The sequence below is a fragment of the Polypterus senegalus genome, chromosome 2 (genome assembly GCF_016835505.1).
Source record: "Polypterus senegalus isolate Bchr_013 chromosome 2, ASM1683550v1, whole genome shotgun sequence".
In the NCBI taxonomy this organism is placed as follows: domain Eukaryota; kingdom Metazoa; phylum Chordata; class Cladistia; order Polypteriformes; family Polypteridae; genus Polypterus; species Polypterus senegalus.
In genome coordinates, this window is record NC_053155.1 from 222,599,186 (window position 1) to 222,617,829 (window position 18,644).

The window sequence follows — 18,644 nt, forward strand, 5'->3', positions numbered from 1 at the left end:
TGCCACTTCTGCTTTTACTTCTCTCTTCCTACCCTATTGCTTCTGGCAAAGCAACACCAGCACTCAAGACCACAGCGTCTGACACTGGCACTCAAGCCATGGTTCTTGCCAACAACTGGGCTTTGTGTCTTCCTTGTGCTTTCCAAAATTTGTCTTTTCCATTTCACACCTCACTGTACATGGCAGACGTGCTTATGTCTGGCTCCAGGACACCATCTCAACTTCAGTCGACTGTCCACCCTATTGGCTAGTGCTGCAATCAATCAATTCTACTACGTCCTTGGTTTGCATAAAGCCCCCTGTCAGCACCACACAGAGCATGGAAGTTAACGTAATACTAATACTGATCACAAAGAATTTATGAACAAATGAAAAAAACACATGACTAATTAATGTCACCAAATTTCAATCAAATCAGTCAAAGCATTTTTGAGATTTTAGGGTATTTAGTTTTTCTATTGTAGGGTTTTTTTTTACCCCTAAAAAGTGATATATCAAAATGTTTACTGCACTACATGTATACTCCTGTCAAATTTCAGCTTTTTAATTAGATGGGAAATAGTGTTTTTGTTGATGGGTCACTTAGTGAATTTTGTATTATACTGTATGTTTAAATAACAAAAAGATTATTAAGCAAGCTTGACTGAACACTGAAGCAGCTTAAATTAGTTTTAGTTAATTAATTTTAATCATTGCAGACCCCAATATATTACAAGATGCACAAAAGATAAGAATATAGCAATCCCTGCAGCATTTTAGGGAAGTTCTTCATAGAGCATACAGTTATGGACATAAAACACTTTGAAACAAAGCAGACTGATAAGCCACTCAGAACACACATATAAAGTATTTTCATTTTTAAAATGTTCAGATAATTCTTCTCTCCTCATGAGCTCACCCTTCCATTACAGCCTCATGAGAAACTGGACTCCATTCCAGAAACCAAACCTTGAAAGTATTCCAGTCCAACACAGGTCACACTCATAAGACGGTTTTTCACTCACTCACACTCACTTACTTACTTTCCCTGAGTGAAGCAGCTTAGGCCCTGTCCACATGAGTGTTCAAACCTTGTTTAAGTGAATGCACTCTGAGCGACACTGCGTTCTGTAGTGGTGCTTAAAGGACTTCAATATGACATTACATTTGCATTTGTTTGCCTCTGGTAAATGGCAACCTGCAGCTCAGATTGTAGTTTTTTGTGGGGGACAGTTGTCAGGCAGTTCAGAGTGTTTTAAGCCTGTGTGGTTTGAAGTTCATCCTTCATTGGATTTACGAAATATGGATCATTTGGCTTTATTAGACCTGACTCTTAACTTCCTTGTGTTAAAAATGCTCCTGATACAGCAACGTAGGTAGAGAAAACATTGCCGCCGCTACTGGCTTACCCTCTGACTGTACAGTGTATGAAGAAAGGAAGCTTTTGTGTGTTCTATGAAGATATGCAACGATTTCCTCATAAGTTCTTCAAATAATGTTGGATGCCAGTTTCAAGTTTTGATTACCTGCTTCAGTTGGTACAACACCATATCGCCAGTCAACCAATGTGTGAGTCAGTATTAGCCCTGAAGAGAGGCTACCTGTTACCTTGAATTAAGCAAATATACAAACTGTTCTCGTATGTACACTCATCCACTGGCATTAATAGTCCATAGTAGCTAAAGTTACGCCATCAGCACAAACATACAAACTGCTTCAAATTCTCCATTATTATCATTATTATTTTGTTGATAATGTGTATAAATGTGAATGTGTTTGTTGTGGTGGATGGCTGGGGCCCCATGTCTGGCCAGGACGCCCAAAGTATGGAAGGACTGGGGAAAAGAGGATTGTCGGGACATTTTCTTCCCTGGGCCAATACAGGGCAGCCCTCTTGGTTTTCAGTGGGGCCACGGGTTATGAGCATGGAGGCTCAACCCTGTTGGAACCTGTGGCCACTGCCAGGGGGTGCATGGACCTTTCCAGGGCCTTATTTGGTCACGTTTCCGCCACACCTGGACGTGTGGCCAGAAGAAGCTCATTAGACACCTGGAGTCCATCCAGGGGCCTTATAAAAAGGCACCGCCTCACTCCATAAGTGGCCAGAGTCAGGAGGAGAGGACAAAGCCTGAAGAGGAGTGGAGGGAGAAGAACTGGTGACAGAAGGGACTAAATGGTGTTAGTGGTGTTGCATTGTGCTTACTAGTATTGGCGTAAAAACTGTAAATAAACATGTGGAGTGTGGCAAAACTTGTCTCCTGCCTGTCTCTGCCTGGGTTAGGGTGGTGGTGGTACGCCCCCTAGTGTCTCACAGTGTATATATTTTTGACACCAACAAAAAGCTGCATGTGCCAATTTCTTGATGCCATCCAAACACGCATCTAACCGAACACAAGTGGTCAAAGCCCACGTGGATAGTCTGTCTGATTTGCTGCAATGAGCAGAAAAATGGTCAGTATACAATCTGCGTTCACCTGATGCTACAGACGGCAGAAAAACACTCAGTTCAGACGTCCATGTAGACAGGTGCTAAAAGACATCATTTGACAACTGGAGTGTCTTATATTTGTGCGAGGAAACCACAGCTGTCTAGGAAATCCACCAGATGATAATCTTTGGTTTCCTTTCCATAGTCAGGGTAGTGATGTCTACGTCTTCAGAATTTCTTACCTTTGACCTGAATTTAAGTGTAAACAACTGGTAAACGTTTTTTTAGTTACATTAAATGAATCAAGATAACACAACACATTAGACTATTTAGCATTTTTGACAAATATTGTTACTTGCTAAAGAGCACAAACATCAAATCTTCCTCTTCAGATGTGGACAAAGTTTCCAGAACAAAATGTTATCCCTTGAGCTTTATAACTGACAGCAAACACACAAAATGAAAGTGAAGAATGAAGCAAAAAAAAATTACAAACTGAAAGGAAAAGACAACTAAACGTGGTGCATCATGTGACAGATTAAGTACGTACAACTTAGACATGTATCCATTTATCCTTTTCTTTTACACTTGGTATCATTTTAGTGTGAAGGTACAACACAGCAGCATCAGGTGTAAGGCAAGAATCATCCCTGGACAAGGTGCAAGTCCACAGAAAAACACATTCATGCACAAACCCACGTCTACTTATACTGAGACAATTTAGAGTCGCCGGTTACAGTACCACGTATGTCTTTGGGATGTGTGAGGAATATTGGTGTGTTTGGGGAAAAGTGCATATTTATGTGAATGTGAAAACTCGACACATACATTGACAAAATTGGGATATGAGGAAGCAACACTAACCACTGCAACCCAATTCTGCCTGAAATTTCAACAAATAAAGATAATGCATTTAGAGCCTTCATAAATGAATGAAACAATATCATTTTTTTTCTCCAAAAACTAGTTGATTTAGTAGCTCAAACAAATCTTACCATTCTGAAAGGGGCTATGTTTAAATCAGTAACTTTCCATTATGCCACCAATCAAGGGAAAAAGCCTGACTACATGGTGTCAGTCCAATTTTGTACTTTTCCTCATCAGTACTAATCTAACTGGTAAAATTATTAGCTTGTAATCATTTTGAAATGTTGCTCCTTGCAAAATTCAGCCAGACAGATCTGAAGAAAAGCAAGCCCTTTCAGTCATTTAAGGTGTGTTTTCCAAATATGAGACAAGTGGTCCATGGTGCTTTACTCTTAAAGAGTTAAACTCTTGTTAACAAATGTGAAGATCTGAGTTAGAGAACTAAATAAAAATAGGGCACCTGGAGGATAGCTTTCCTTGCACATTTCACAGCAACAAATTATGAATTTCAATAACCATTTTACAACCGAGTTTAAAATTCAAGGGCAATATTTGCTATAAGGACTCACACTTTACGAAAACGTGGAAACCTCCCACATTAGTTGCTTTGTCATCTACTACTGGCAAATGTTTGGAAGACCCTTACTTTATTAATAATGATTTATAAGTCATTTATTTATTTTATGCAGCTTAAAGATGGCAAAGCATTAGTTTAGGAATATTTAAACATGTTCAGTTAAAGAATATGCACATTACACATGAAGTGAGAAATAATTTGTAAAAGTGTTGAATTTAATTAACAGTAAATAAAAATTACACAAACATAAAGATGAAGCATATTCAGTTTATTCTTTTTGAGGAAAATAAAGATTCTGCAAACTTCAGAAAATGGTTCAGACATTTATACCTATACTTGAATGTGTTTTGTTTACTAATGATTCGCATTATACAATTGTTTTATTAGAAGTTAAGCATTCTGTGATTTATCTTAAAGGAACACTTACAGTGTATGTTCAAACTGTTTGATGCTTAGTAAAATCATACAGCATAATCACCAAGGTAGCAGAGTGAAAATGAAGTACTGTACATGAATTTCTTGGGTATTCTGAATCATTTCATCAATTCATCCCAAAGATGTGCTCTCGAAATTGAAGGGGTGATTGTGGGACTGTGTCCTGTTATGGACTGGCTGCTCACACAATGCACCAAAGATTGGCAAATGGACTACTGGATAAGCTATTACAGTCACCAGACCATCTGCATTTCAAGGTCAAACATTTCCACGTAGGTGTTTCTCCTCGTACTCTGGCTTTCCACCCACATTCCGCAGAGACAAGTTAGTTATGCTGATTTGTGATTCTAAACTGGCCCAGTCAGCCAACACACAGCCATACGATCCAGGGACAGATCAGTGTTGCCTGGATAGGCTCCAGCTGCCAATGATCTTGAACTGGATTAAGCAGATTTGAGAATTCTATGCTAAACAGATTTTTTTTAGCTCTGCAAATGCTAGAACAGCAATATGAATACTATGGCTTTTAACTTTTTTTTAATACAAGTAAAGTAATAAAAAGAAAATAACCATGGCTATGAAGTGGATGAAGCAGATCTGGAAATATTATATTATGGTGAAAACAAAACAGAAAGAAAAACAACAACAAAGAGCTTGCCTGACGGACTGAAACCTATTGAAGTGAAGGCTGCCAGAAACGCTTTCCTGGACAATTTTACATGTTCATTACTTCCAAACAGACAGACTTAAACATATCCTTGCAATAAGGGGTTGCTGATTTTTAGGCAGGATGAAGGCAGGATTTGTTCAGAGTGATTGTTTCAAGCTAAAGATCTAAACCAAGCAGCCTTACGATATGTTAAGTTCACCTTTATTCCATTCTTAAACACAATCCATTCATTAGCTGCATTTATTAACCACTAAAACTGACTTAAAACAACTTTCTGTACACTCAAGAAAACAAAAGCAAATTCAACAGTACCTAAAATATCAACTTTCACTGCTATTAAAATATCAGAGAAAACTGCTAATTTCTACCTTTGTTTTGGCATTCAGCCCTTGCAATCTACAATGTCCTAAGTGTTGTTACTGTCAGTTTATAGCTTTAAAAACTGTATGTTTATTTGAACTCTCTGAAATGTGACATTCTTATAATGAATATATAAACTGGAAGGTGATACAATATTTATGAAAAGTCATTACAATTCACATTAATTTGTAGACTAACCATTGGGCAGAGTGTTGTTATCAGTTTATACAGACTGACCATTGGGCACATTTTTGTGTTTTGCATGCTTCATGACATTGTGGAGGCAGTGCTTCAGCATCATATGTATATTGCAATGCCTCAATTAATAAATATGACAGTAAATAGTGGAAGAGAAAGGAAGCATATCTCTTTGTAGCAGAAGAGATTAATAAAACAATCACAAAATGCCACAACATGCAAAAGTAGAACACTGCTGAGAACAGTGTTAATGCTGACAGACTACAGTCTCACCTGATAAGACATGCTATCTGCCAACATTAGTGCAGAGAAGGACCTTCTTTCTTCTTTGCTAAGTTTAGATCAATGTGTTTTGCAAAGGAATGTGATTGAAACGACATCCAATGGAGGATTCCTTCAGCACAACAGCACACTTAATGTAAAGGTCACTATTTACAGCATTGGGCTAATTACATTGCTAAAAATGAAATAAGCATAACCAAGTCAGTGTTTTTTAGAAGCCTGCATTTAGTTATAACATGTTAAAAAGGGCATTTTTATTAATAAACATACCATTTTAACTCAGTGATTTTGGTACAAATGATACATCACCCATATTTAGTTTGTGCTATTTAAAACAGCAGGTATGCTATTTTGATTTTACGATGCTATCAATTATATTTGTAACGGGGTGGTATCACCCAGCCTTTCTAAAAACAAAATAGGGACTTTTTTGCTTGTTCCATTCAAAGTACATTTCCACTTGCTTGACCCTTGGAGTTGATTAATAATATGGACTAGTGTGGTACATTAATATACAGTGTATACAATGGTGAGCAATGCTGCCTCACAGCTCCAGAATGCAGCTCAGTGGCCACTGCCTTAACAGCGTCTCTGTGTGTTTGTGTGCATTTTTCGTTCTCTGGTTCATGAATAATTTCTTGTTAGTCAGGCTTCTTTGGTTCTTTGCACTCTGCATTTTTATCCACATCCCAATGACTTACACGTACGGGTTAAGAGGTGGTTTGTAAATTGACTCAGTGTGCTCTACAATGAGACTTGTGGCTTGTAAAAAGTTGGTTTCTGCTTTGGCTCTTACTAGCGGGAAAAGCTCAGAAGTACAGAAAAAGAAAACACAATTACCAAAATATGCATCTTAGCCAATCATTGACCTTCGATGAGCACATTTTTATAGATAACCTTTAATTTGTGGCAATCCCTATTGACAGCCTTCTACCGATGTACTGTAAACCAACAAAGCAAAAAATTTTAAAGGACAAAAAGGCTAGTAGCATGCATCTTTACCTGGTAATTGAGCCCTTGAAACGCAAAGTAAATCAGTATTCTTTTGTGAATGAGTAATTTGGTCATGAGAAAGGTGATCATTTGTTGTTACTATCAACAAATACAAAAAAGTACATTATGTAAAAAAATATTTCCAGCCACATCTGTTCTGGACAGAAAAGTTTATGATCCTGGACCCTTTTATTTAGCTAATTGACAATTTTCAAAGTGCTCCACACCTCCGTGGCATCAGGAAGCCAATAATTAAATAATACAAATACCGAATAAACACCTGACTTATTAATATTCTATTTCAAGGAGAAAATAATGTTGCATTCGTAGTGGGGCAGTATGGTCAGGAGGGCTAATGCAACGTCCTTAAAGGCCTATCTCAGTTAATCTCTACTTCGCTGCATAGGAAGGTGGAAAAAGATGACTTTCCGGAGACCTCATGCTCAGGCAGAGAGCCTGGTATTATAATTGAATTTGGGTTTAAGCTGGTAATTTAAAGAGCACAACATATGATTACCTCATACCCTCAATTAGTGTCATAAAACTCAATTTAATTTGCTCTTCTATAACGCTCTTCAATGAATGCCCACACACATATATATAACAGTAAGTTAATAAATGATGCATTACTTACGTACACAACAACACAAATAAAGTTAAACAAACAGCAAAACATGATTGAATTACAGTAATTAATATACTCTAGACAGGTCATGGCATTACAGAGTTCATGTTAACATAGTAATTAAGATATAGTCAGTTGGCAACACATATAGAATGGGTAGTCAAGTGAACTTTGGCTGAAAAACAATGAGGGAATTTGGCTCACCAACAGGAAAGAATTAAGAGGGTCAGGGGCACAAGTATATACCCTTTAATGGCTAGGTTTCTATCATGCATTTGAGTTGGTGCTTACTCTCTCTAGGATTAGCATATGCAAAAAAACAACTACTGACACTTTAGAAAGGGGCTACCTATTAGTCAGTAGCATCTATTACTGCTATGTACCAAGATCTTAACAGACTGTCAGTCTGGTGTTAATAGAGCACCAAAGACAACATACTGGAAGAGGAGCTCATTTAAAGTGCTGGTATAGGTTACTTTCTCAAGTGTTAATAAAACTAACAAATAATAATCAATTACAACATGTTACAATTGGGACTACCAATGATTCAACTATTATTGACTTTTTGGCATGTAACAAAACTTTAACCATGACTTTGCTATACTCTATACAGCACCTATTCATAAGTGGTCTGAAACATTTTTGAGTCATTGCCTGGTCAACTTTGTATTAAGGCATCAGACTCTCTGGGGTCTGCTTTACATTCACACATACTAGGATGCCATTCACTGCTTTTTCATTTTGATACAGTCAATAACTTTCAAGAATAGCAACATGAGTGCACAACCATAAGCACAATGACCTACCTTGGAATATAACATTTGATTGAACCCAATGACTGTTAGGCAGAAAGGAGAAAACCTGTAGCAGTGCAAACAAAAGCTGCCGATTGAGGAGTTAGTAAACAATAGCATGAAGAAGTATGAACTGCCCTAGAATAGCCCCACGACTGCAGCCTACTTGGTCCCATGAGATCGGACTGGCAATCCCTTAATGCACTCTGCCCTTTACTTGTACTTGCTGATAGACATTCAATGTATCCTAACTAGATAGAAGACCGCTTTGGAGGTGTTATGACAAATGATGAATTATGTAACTGGCGAGTTCCCCCCCCTTTTTGTTGAACTATTTGAGAAAGAGAAAAAAAAAAACAGGGAGAGAATCCGTTTGTCAATAATCTCCCCTGTGGTAGAAACAAAGGTATTTTTCTAAGAACACAAATGAATTTGACATTCACTGCATGCAGAATTATGAAGACTATAGCCTGTCCTTTATTGTGTTTGAATAAAAAGCAAAGGTTAAAGAAACCCAAAACTAGGTGTGAAAAATAGCTCACTAAAATGGAACTGAGACTTATTTATCTCTGGCTCCAAACAGCTCAATATTTTGCCTTTTGCTGAGAAGCAGCAGCAAGTCCATTTTAATACAATCAGTTCCTCATACTCTTTGTGACCCAAAAGACATGGGAATATATCTAGAGTTATGTAGCAATTTGCTATACATTTCCTAAGTAAATGGCTCTACATTTTCTTTTTCAAGTGCAATTATAATTCTGTAACTCTCTGGAAGTACCTAACCTGCTGAATCATTCTATTTAAAAGGAGAAGAGTTGTCAATATGGCTTGCTACACATTGATGTTAATCATCTGCTGTATGAAATTCGCATTCTGTAGCACATGCTGATGCACGACACTTGAAAAGTAAATTATTCCCCAGATGATGATAATATGTACAGGCAACTGCTGTCAGCTTTGGGGTTATCTGGATTTATGCAGCACACTCCATGAGCGGAAAAATAAAACACCTTTCATTTCATATAGAGGAGTGCAAATTAAGACCTCCATTTGGGAGTTAACAATCATTTCAGAAGGGCAAAGTACATTTGGTGCATAGGTAAAGTGGAAAAAAAAATTAAGGAGAAAGAATGGGAAAGCTTCTGAAGAAATGAAAATAAAGAAAGTCAGCGCGGGCAGGATTAGAGAATATGCAAACAAGCTTGTTTAAAATAGATCTTTACCATGGTTACAAGACTTCAAAATGGGCCGCTGTGAACCTGGGCTAAGACTTTGACGGACATCTGCAAAAACCATGAAACAGAACAGTCATGGTGAGTGGTCAAGGATGAAAGAATTCACAAATTTAACTTTGGATCAACTTTTTTTTTTTTTTTTTAGGAAACCACCCTCTGTTCACAATGAAAGATTGAGTTCCATAGTGACATTTGGCTTCCCTAATTAATACAAAAACTTAGCAATACATTAATACAAAACATAGCAAGATAAACTGCACATGCTTCTGTGGAAAAGCCCCTCCATTATAATCAAGCAGTCCTGACTTCAGTACACTGATTCGCAAACTGGTACTGACATCAGCCAACTGGAATAAACATCTTCTTGACATCTGTCATCATCAAGAAAAGATTAAGTATGGCCCCAGTGCTGCCCCCCACTTTAAGTACTTGATTCATTATGTAACTATTCTTATTTGTAACAAAGGAAGGGCAGGAAAAACTCCCAAGGTATGGCATTCACCTTTAGGCCTGGGTGCCCGTTTTCTTCTGTCTCTGAATGCAGCACCTGACTGCAGGGCCTCCAGCAGGCTATCCATCACTCCGGTCTCATCATTCTCTGTGGGGGAAAAAAAAAGAGAGAGAGTGAGAGATTGGGGGAATTTTATCAGGCCCGAGGGTTGCCATGGCAATGTCAGAGAATACGCAAGTCTAAAGAAGGCTACTATGTCATGACTAAAACCGGCAATTTTTAAACTAGACAAGCTTTTAACTTGCTCATAAATCAGTTTTACTTTTACTGAGATCTGTCTTGTTCACTCCCGATTCGCTGCTGGTCCAATAAAAGAAGACCAGAGTTCAATTGATTCCCTTCAGGCCACTGCATTTTATAGAGCAAATGAACAATAGCTCTGGGTAGAATGGACTTCCAATCACATCACCATGGTGGCATTAGAATCCTTAATAGTGCTGGGAAGTCACCCATAAATCAGCATGTCTCCATATTGAAAAGACTGGTTGCCTTTGCAAATATTGGATTAGATAAAATGGGTAATATTAGTACTGCATTAGTAGAGAAAGCAAAACATGGCAGGTTATGTCGTAAGAATCATAAACTACAGACTACTGCACGCAAGTGGCATGCAAAAGAGGTTAATGCATCCACAGACAAAATCCCTGTGTATGAACATAAAAAATATATTAGCTTAACATTTTTTTTTTTATTTTCCACAAGACTTGTTCTGTTATAGAGCACTGATGAAATTTAAAGAAGAGAATGAGAAACATGGTGTGCCACAATGAAGGTTAACTGACTTAATCAAATATTCCAGCAGGACAAGCAATTTGCATTTAATGGACTGAGATAAATTTAAACAGGAATAGAACGGAAAGAAAGAAAAAAACAAATCACACCACTGAAAAAAGAAAAATGAAAAAAAAAAGTAAGTTTACGCTGAGACAACAGTGTATTTTAGAGATAACATTAGATCGGTTTTCGATTACATTTTAGTAAGATCTTCTGTTTTGAAAAACCTTCTAATGAGGAGTTATGGGTGCAAAAGCCTACACATTTTGAGAATTAATTATGCGTCGTCACTAAGAGGGAGACATGGCCAACGGCAGCACGCCAAACTTTAAAGTGCAGTTTGTAAAAGTTAGCAGTTCGCTGCCAGATAGGAAACAGCAGTGATCTGTGCATCTTGAGAAGGCAGCGCTGAAGGGTTGCATGAAAGGAAGTGAAAAGCTAAACTACTCTCTGCGAAAGCTAAAATGTTCCAAGAACAATGGTTTGTCTATCTGGGGGAGAAAAAGACAGAAAAAGCACAGTTTTCAAACTTGCTTCTGAAGTTCACCCCAGGTTTGGCTGTCATTCCTACCTTGCTTTACTTTTCCTAACAGATATCCATGGTCACTTTTATTTATATCATGTCTACACACACTGCATCTGTGAGTGTTTTTTTTTTTATTAATGGATAGGCAGAATGGCTGAATGCACAGAAAACTTTGAGACAGAAACTTTTTAAAGACATGACTAAAATACATTTTATGTTAAAAATAAATATTCATAAAACTGACAACTGGAGTGTAGCACAGTTAATTTACCACATATTTAGAAAGCAGCATGATCTTGTTAAAGACAATCAGGACTGATGAACAGCAGCTAAGCACTCCATGTAGACTGCAGGTCAGCAGGGTGGAGCAATGCAGGAATGGAGAGAACTATCACTCATGGGCTTTGAAGTCTGCAATCTACCAGCTCTCTTTCTTTTTACATGATGATAAGAGAATTTACCCTTTTATCTGAGATGAATGTACAGTATATTCTTCTTCTGAATTAATTAATTGTATATATTAAAACAAACATGTACAGATAAATATACCTCAAAAAGCAAAACAGTATATCTTTATTGTTAAAGGTCTAAAAGAGACTACAATGCTTACAGAAAGGATAAAAGCATACACAGCCTTTATACATTTATTAGCCTTGATGCACATCGTGACTTTGCTAAGTAGCCTGATTCTAAGCCAACAGTGCTAATCAACCACAAGCTCAGTGACCACACACTTTGAAGGTCAGCTTTGTTTAATCTTTCCACACTCATTATATTCTTGTTTATTCTATTCCAGGGATTCATCCTTCTCCATCTTCTTTAAAGAAAAAAAAGGAAACATGGTCATATTTTGATGATAATCAGGAAGCGAAGTGGCTGCTCATATTATGAGTAAAAATTTTCAAACATTTTTCAGTAAATGTAGGCTGTGCTGGCTTTGAAAACCATCCTTAAGAAGCCTAAACCATGAAGTAGAGCAGCATTCAGGTGTAGACGGTTATTTTACAAAGCTTTGCTTATTAACAGAAAAAATGCTCATAGATATTAAAGATAATTGGAAATAAAACAAAAGGAACTGTCACACATTGATTAGTATTGCTGCCGCAGTCCTGCCTGGTTCTTGTCTGATCACTGCCTGGAGTTCACAATTCTCTCCATGACTACAGTAATCCCTCACTATATCGCGCTTTGACTTTCGCGGTTTCACTCTATCGCGGATTTTAAATGTAAGCATATCTAAATATATATCACAGATTTTTCGCTGGTCGCGGATTTCTGCAGACAATGGGTCTTTTAATTTATGCTACACGCTTCCTCAGTTTGTTTGCCCTGTTGATTTCATACAAGGGACGCTATTGGCGGATGGCTTAGAAGCTACCCAATCAGAGCACGTATTACATATTAACTAAAACTCCTCAATGCTATAAGATATGCATCCCTCACGGAGCTTGATTGTTTGCTCGTCTCTGCCTCTCTCTCACCCTCTCTGACATTCTCTGCGCCTGATGGATGGGCTGTTTGCTTAAAAGATACTGATGCTCCTCTAAAAAATGCCGCTTTATTGCGGTGCTCGGCATATTTAAAAGCACAAAAGCACACGTATTGATTTTTTGATTGTTGCTTTAATCTCGCTCTCTCTCTCTGACGTTCTCTGCGCCTGACGGAGGAGATGTGAGCAGAGGGGCTGTTTGCTTAGAAGATACTGACGCTCCTCTAAAAAATGCCACGGCAAACTTCAAAGCACAAGTATTGATTTTTTGATTGTTTGCTTTTCTTTGCGAGCGCTCTCTCTCTCTCTCTCTCTCTGTCTCTCTCTTAAATTCTCTGCTCCTGAAGAGAAGAAGATCTATTTGCATTCTTTTAATTGTGAGAAAGAACTGTCATCTCTGTCTTGTCATGGAGCATAGTTTAAACTTTTGACTAAAGGGTGTTATTTCATGTCTAGAGGGCTCTAATAATGTTAACAGTGTGGGAGAGTTTATAAGGGCTTAAAATATATAAAAATAACTACACAAACATATGGTTTCTACTTCGCGGATTTTCGTCTATCGCGGGGGGTTCTGGAACGCAACCCCCGCGATCGAGGAGGGATTACTGTACATGGATTTTCTTTGGATTGTCCCATTTTCTCATCCAACATGTGTGTAAATTATCACAAACAGCAAATTAAAACTGCTGAGATTTGAGTGAAACTGGATGTATGTTCATGTGTGTGTGTCTTGTAATGGACTGGTGCCACATTCAGGATTGTTTTTTTCTGTCAGAATAGTTCTGGTTTGTTTCTGATACTGCTATGGTAGGCAAACTTGTGTTTCAAGTGCAAAATATTGGTCTCAAAATGAAAAAAATGGCACATGTTTTCTTGCATTAATGTTAAGTAATTAGTTCAGAAGAGAATTAATAAGAACACTAAATCACTGTTATGCAAATTTATAGTACAGAAAGTAATTAAAAAGAAAGCAAAAAAAAAAAACGGCACCAGCTAGGGAGTCAGTCTCCCAGGACATTTAAACATGGCTTCTAAGTAGAGGCTGCATATTCTTCTCTTGTTTGGCTCTCTCCAAAGAATTTGGTCAGACAAACTGGTAACAAGAGTGGAACAGTCTGTCAGAATGGTACATGGGCCAGCTTACCCAGTAATGAGGAGACTGATGTCAGGGAAGCCAGGGCATCTAAAGTAAAACTGATGTATCTATTAGTTTTTTCTTTTAATATTTTTGGCAAACTGAAGGATTACAACCCCGGCCAGGGTTGGTTGTTGTCTTGCACCTAATGCCACAAGAAGAGGCTCCAGCCCCTACAAAAAATTGGACTAACAAGCTGAAATACTGGTAGATGTACGGGTAGTTGCTTTTAAATACTGCAATGATTTTAGCTTTAGTTCCTTTTTCTTAAAGAAGTGTTAGTCAAATCTGCCTTTGTCATACCCTGTAGTGAATATGCATAAGAGACAGACATATATGCACTTCGAATTACTTTATCCATAAAATACAGAAGAGATGAACTGGAGACGATTGTGTGAAATGAGGTGGGCCTCATTCTGACAAGAAAAAAAGAGTAGCACAGGTTTTGAAGTCTGACTTTCCTGGAATGTGAATGCTCATAAACAGAAGACAGAACAGCAGGAAATTTGAGAGGGTCAGAACTAGATAACTACAAAAACATTTCCTTTAAGCGCAATATTACAAATTATGACTGAAATCTGTCCAACACACAACTAACTCTTTCTTGCTAAAAGAATCATTGAAAAGAGAATATCACTGACATTTTAGCACAATATCATTCATTATACCTGACATTTTCCTTCACTTTCACAAAGTTAACTGTGACCTTTTTCACTCAAGCTACTTAATAATTCAGACAGCCTCCTAATGAACTACAGAGAGAGACAGCTTTAAAAATAATATGCAAACAAGCTAAAAAGTCTAATTTAACTAGGAAAGTACAGCAGGAAAGTAATTTGCTTTACATTATTTCTTCGTAAAATGTTCATCTTGCTTTATGCCACATAAAGAAACCATTTCATTTACTTGAATATTGTTGCAGCATTCACGTGAAGCACATCTCCTGTATTAATGCACAAGCAAGAATAATGAGGACTCTGATTTCATATTGGTTGTATCTGCAATGTTGAAAAACATCACAGACAGATTGTTTCAGCATCTGAAAATGGATCGGAGAATGTGCTTCAGAAGATAGTAAATGCATATTAATTGTTTTTGAAGTGATCCGGTATGAATTTTCAGCTATCTTGACAATTGCCTTGATAAGTTAAACCTCAATTTTAGAGAAATTATCCCAGGATTCTATTTGATGAACCCTGGAGTCATTCTGCAACTAGAACTATATTGAAGTGTTGCAACTTCATTTTGGAATGCTGGTCTTCTCATTGATGTTATTTGTAAATCATCCTTCAAGCTCTTCACTAGTAATATAGTCTACTCCAAAATTCCAGAATAACCTGGCCTCCTTACTATAAAAATGCTCCATTAGCACAAGTTAAGACAAACACTTATCCAGCAATGGTCCTTCGACTCCCTTGCATTCTCTTCTTGAATTCATGTGTGAGGCTTTTGTAAAATGAGGTCCTATGGCTGATCAGCATCTTTTTAAATAAATAATCGCCGCATCCGTGTCTTGGTAGGAGGGGGTGTGGTAACGTGACACGATGTGGGAGCAGATGACCCTACACTAAGGGCACAGGTACAGGATCATCGGGGACCCTAATTGATACCGGGAGCTGCTAATTGACACAGCTGTGCCATGTCCCCATTTTAAAAGGGGAAGCACGAGTGTGAGGAGGAGAATCAGGAAGAATCGAGAAAAGACGTAGGTTAAATGGAGGAAGAAAGAGGGGGGCAGGAGGTGGAAGGAGCTGGTGTATGCAAGCTGAAGAGAGCAGGAAGGCAGCTGGGAAGTGACAGCCCCTTTGAGTGGAGTGAGACGCTGATGCACGGGGCTGAAGGAGTGATCGCTCAGGCTGAGCAACTTGGGGAGCCAGATCGATGTGTGTTAAAGGAGAGACTCGCCATATAAGACCAGGAAGGCAGCAGGGGTCGAGGAGGCTTGGGAGGAGAGCCCCAGCAAAAGTGCCCTGGCTGTTGGGGACCCAAGTCTTGGTCTGGCGAGGGTGCCTTTGTGTAACAATGGGACGGCAGGCAACCGGACCTGAAGGAAGGTCAGCCACATCTGCTGTAAAAGCAACTCCTTTGCTGCAAAGCCTGTATGGGATAAGCTGAGGAGCTGCCAGTTAAAAGAGGAATGTACTGGGCTTTTTAAAAAGGACTGTTTTCTGGTTTTTTTACCTCGTTTTAATGGATTTGTTTATTTATTGGGATTATTTTAACCTCCACTTAACACCTTGTTTTATGGATTATTTATTAACATATTGGTGCACTGCACTATTTATTTGGACACAGTTTTGATTTGTTTTTAAAAAAAGCACTGAATACTTTTGCACCTTCCCCTTGCTTCATGTAGTGTCCTCATTTGCCATGCTCATCCCGGTCATGACTATTATCGGTGTCAGGTTCAAGAGGCTCCCAAATGAGGAGAGGGAGCATGGAGCTAGACCTTCACCGTCACAGAGGCTTTGGCTCACTCGCATACAGACTGGAGACCTACCACTTGTCAATTGCATCATACAAATTAATTTATAAACGTCAACACCACTCTCTTTTCTTTGTGATCATTACGATGCCAAAGTATTGTGAACTCGCATGGACTGAGCTATGAAAGTTCCATCCAAAATTATTGGATTAACCATGCACTGTAACACCACCTTCCCTTTGTATTCTTTATAATTTTGATAGGTTACGTCCAGTTAAAAGTCAGTAGATATCAGTCAGTGATGTATTTTTTTACTCTAATTTGTATTAATATCTCTGCATAGATGAATGGATGCTTGGCAAGAGGGCTGCTAGGTCTTGCCCATTGATGGCTTAAAATCGGCCTAACAGTGGTGTGGACCATCCCAATGAATGACACTGTTGATGATGGGGGTTTTGAGTAAGTTGCTTGTCCTCCCCATTTCCAAAAGATATACATGTTAGGTGACATGGATATTCTAAACTGGCAATGTATAAATGTGTGTGATTGGGCCCTGCAACAGACTGGTACAACTGCTAAAGGCTGTTTCCTGCCTTGCATCTAGTGTTGCTAAGTGCCAAGGTTGGCTCTTGCTTTTCATGTCCCTTTTTCACATTAAGGAAGTTCAAGAATATTATGTTATGATTAGTTGCTTAGGGAGCTGCTGAAGTTCAATTTATCCCAAATCACTGAGCAGCACTGTTGCGGCAATGCTTGGACAATGGCTTACATATCAAGGGTTCATAAAACTCTGTGCTGGTGACCCTTGTGGCTGTTTAATTTCAGGCTTGTCAACTGATTAGTCAGAGGTCAGTTACCGTGTTTATCTCATTTTCTTGTGTTAATTAATTAGACTGCTTGTTTAAGTGTGTTGTCTTTGATAGAACTGTAAAGCATACTGCATGTTCATAAGGAATGCAGCAAGGAGCCCCTTTATTGTAAGGGTCGGAATATTATTAATATTATAATAATTTATTTATCAGATTGCATAATTTCTTAAAATTATTTATAGATTTTTTTTAAACAGTTACAGCATAGATTAGGTGACCTGCTAAGGGTGTCACAGCGAGACCCAGGCAAGAACTGAACCAACAACATTTGGGTTAAATTTCAGCGCATTAGCCACTGCACCATACTGCCTAGCCTTTCCTTTCAGTAAGTTTTGTCTTTATTTATTTCAACCTTATGATACAATACATACCTCATTCATTTTAATGTGTAATTTTTCAAATAGGCAAATAATTCATACAGATTAGCAAATAAATTAATGAAAAGACCATAGCAAACTACTCTAAATGGAGGATAAAAGAACATTCAGAAAGAAAAAAGGAAGCAAAATCCTTGGCACATTCTGTAGGACTTATGCTCTGTGTTGTTATGTGCCCTTCTAAATTTTCTTGTTAAATAATTCATGTCTTTTAGATATTTCTGACTTCACAGGCTTACAGACTACAAATCAACTATTTAATTAAAGGCCGGAATTAAGGAGTCTAAAAAAGATATTGTAATAAGGATCATAAAAAAATCTATGCAGCTGAACTCCTCAAGTCAACTTTAACAAAATGAAAGCCAGTGAATCAACTTACATATAATCAATCAAACATGCATGATAGAAAACTGCAGTATTGACCAAGTAAAGGTTTAGAAAGCCCATAGTGAAATTACTCAATCTTTATTTTACATACCACCATAAATGTGATTCTGCATCAAAAAGTGCTTCAGTTCACTACATTCAGCCAATAATAAGACAAGTAAATGTGTAAAAGTTCTTACATGATTATTTTCAAACGAGGCCACAGCAGTGGTCCACTTAATGTAATTTACTATGAAAAGAAAAGTAATGGACTGTGAGCCATCATCAGGGTTGATTTAGAAGATCCTGCCAGCAAGTAAGCAAGAAGGTAACTTTGGATCACACAGCTTATTCTAAATTAAACAGAAAGCCAGCTATGTCAATAATGCCCTGATTAGAACAGCCTGTTTTGTAAATAGCATTCAAAATGATGTACGCAGAACATGCCAAAATGATTGAGTTCTCAATTATATTACAATAAAATTGTTTGATGCTATCAGTGTTAGAGAGTTCTTTACAGACTGATAAGATCAAAATAATTGATTGGTGTGCTTCCTACTGGGCACATGAGCAGCATGACCAAATCAGTCATAGCAAACTACAAACATATTTGGAAATGCAACTGTCCATTATCATGTAAAGCAGAAGACATACTGAAAAGAAGAAAAAAAAAAAACATATTCTACCTGCTAAAGTAGAAAAATCACATTTTAAAGGAAGCTGGAAAGC

The 18,644-nt window shown here is 37.9% G+C and overlaps 1 protein-coding gene across 2 annotated transcripts in view; it reads right to left on the minus strand.

The window, feature by feature from the left end:
* LOC120523740 (protein diaphanous homolog 3-like) overlaps positions 1-18,644 on the minus strand; it is a 933,584-nt gene that overhangs the window by 130,031 nt on the left and 784,909 nt on the right. The window contains exons 26-27 of one of the 2 annotated variants that reach the window (XM_039745313.1): positions 9,946-10,041; positions 9,432-9,491 (exon numbers count right to left, since the gene is read on the minus strand). In XM_039745313.1, the coding sequence (XP_039601247.1) occupies positions 9,432-9,491; positions 9,946-10,041 (156 nt within the window). The remainder of the gene's footprint in view (positions 1-9,431; positions 9,492-9,945; positions 10,042-18,644) is intronic. The other variant, XM_039745314.1, reaches the window with a different exon arrangement.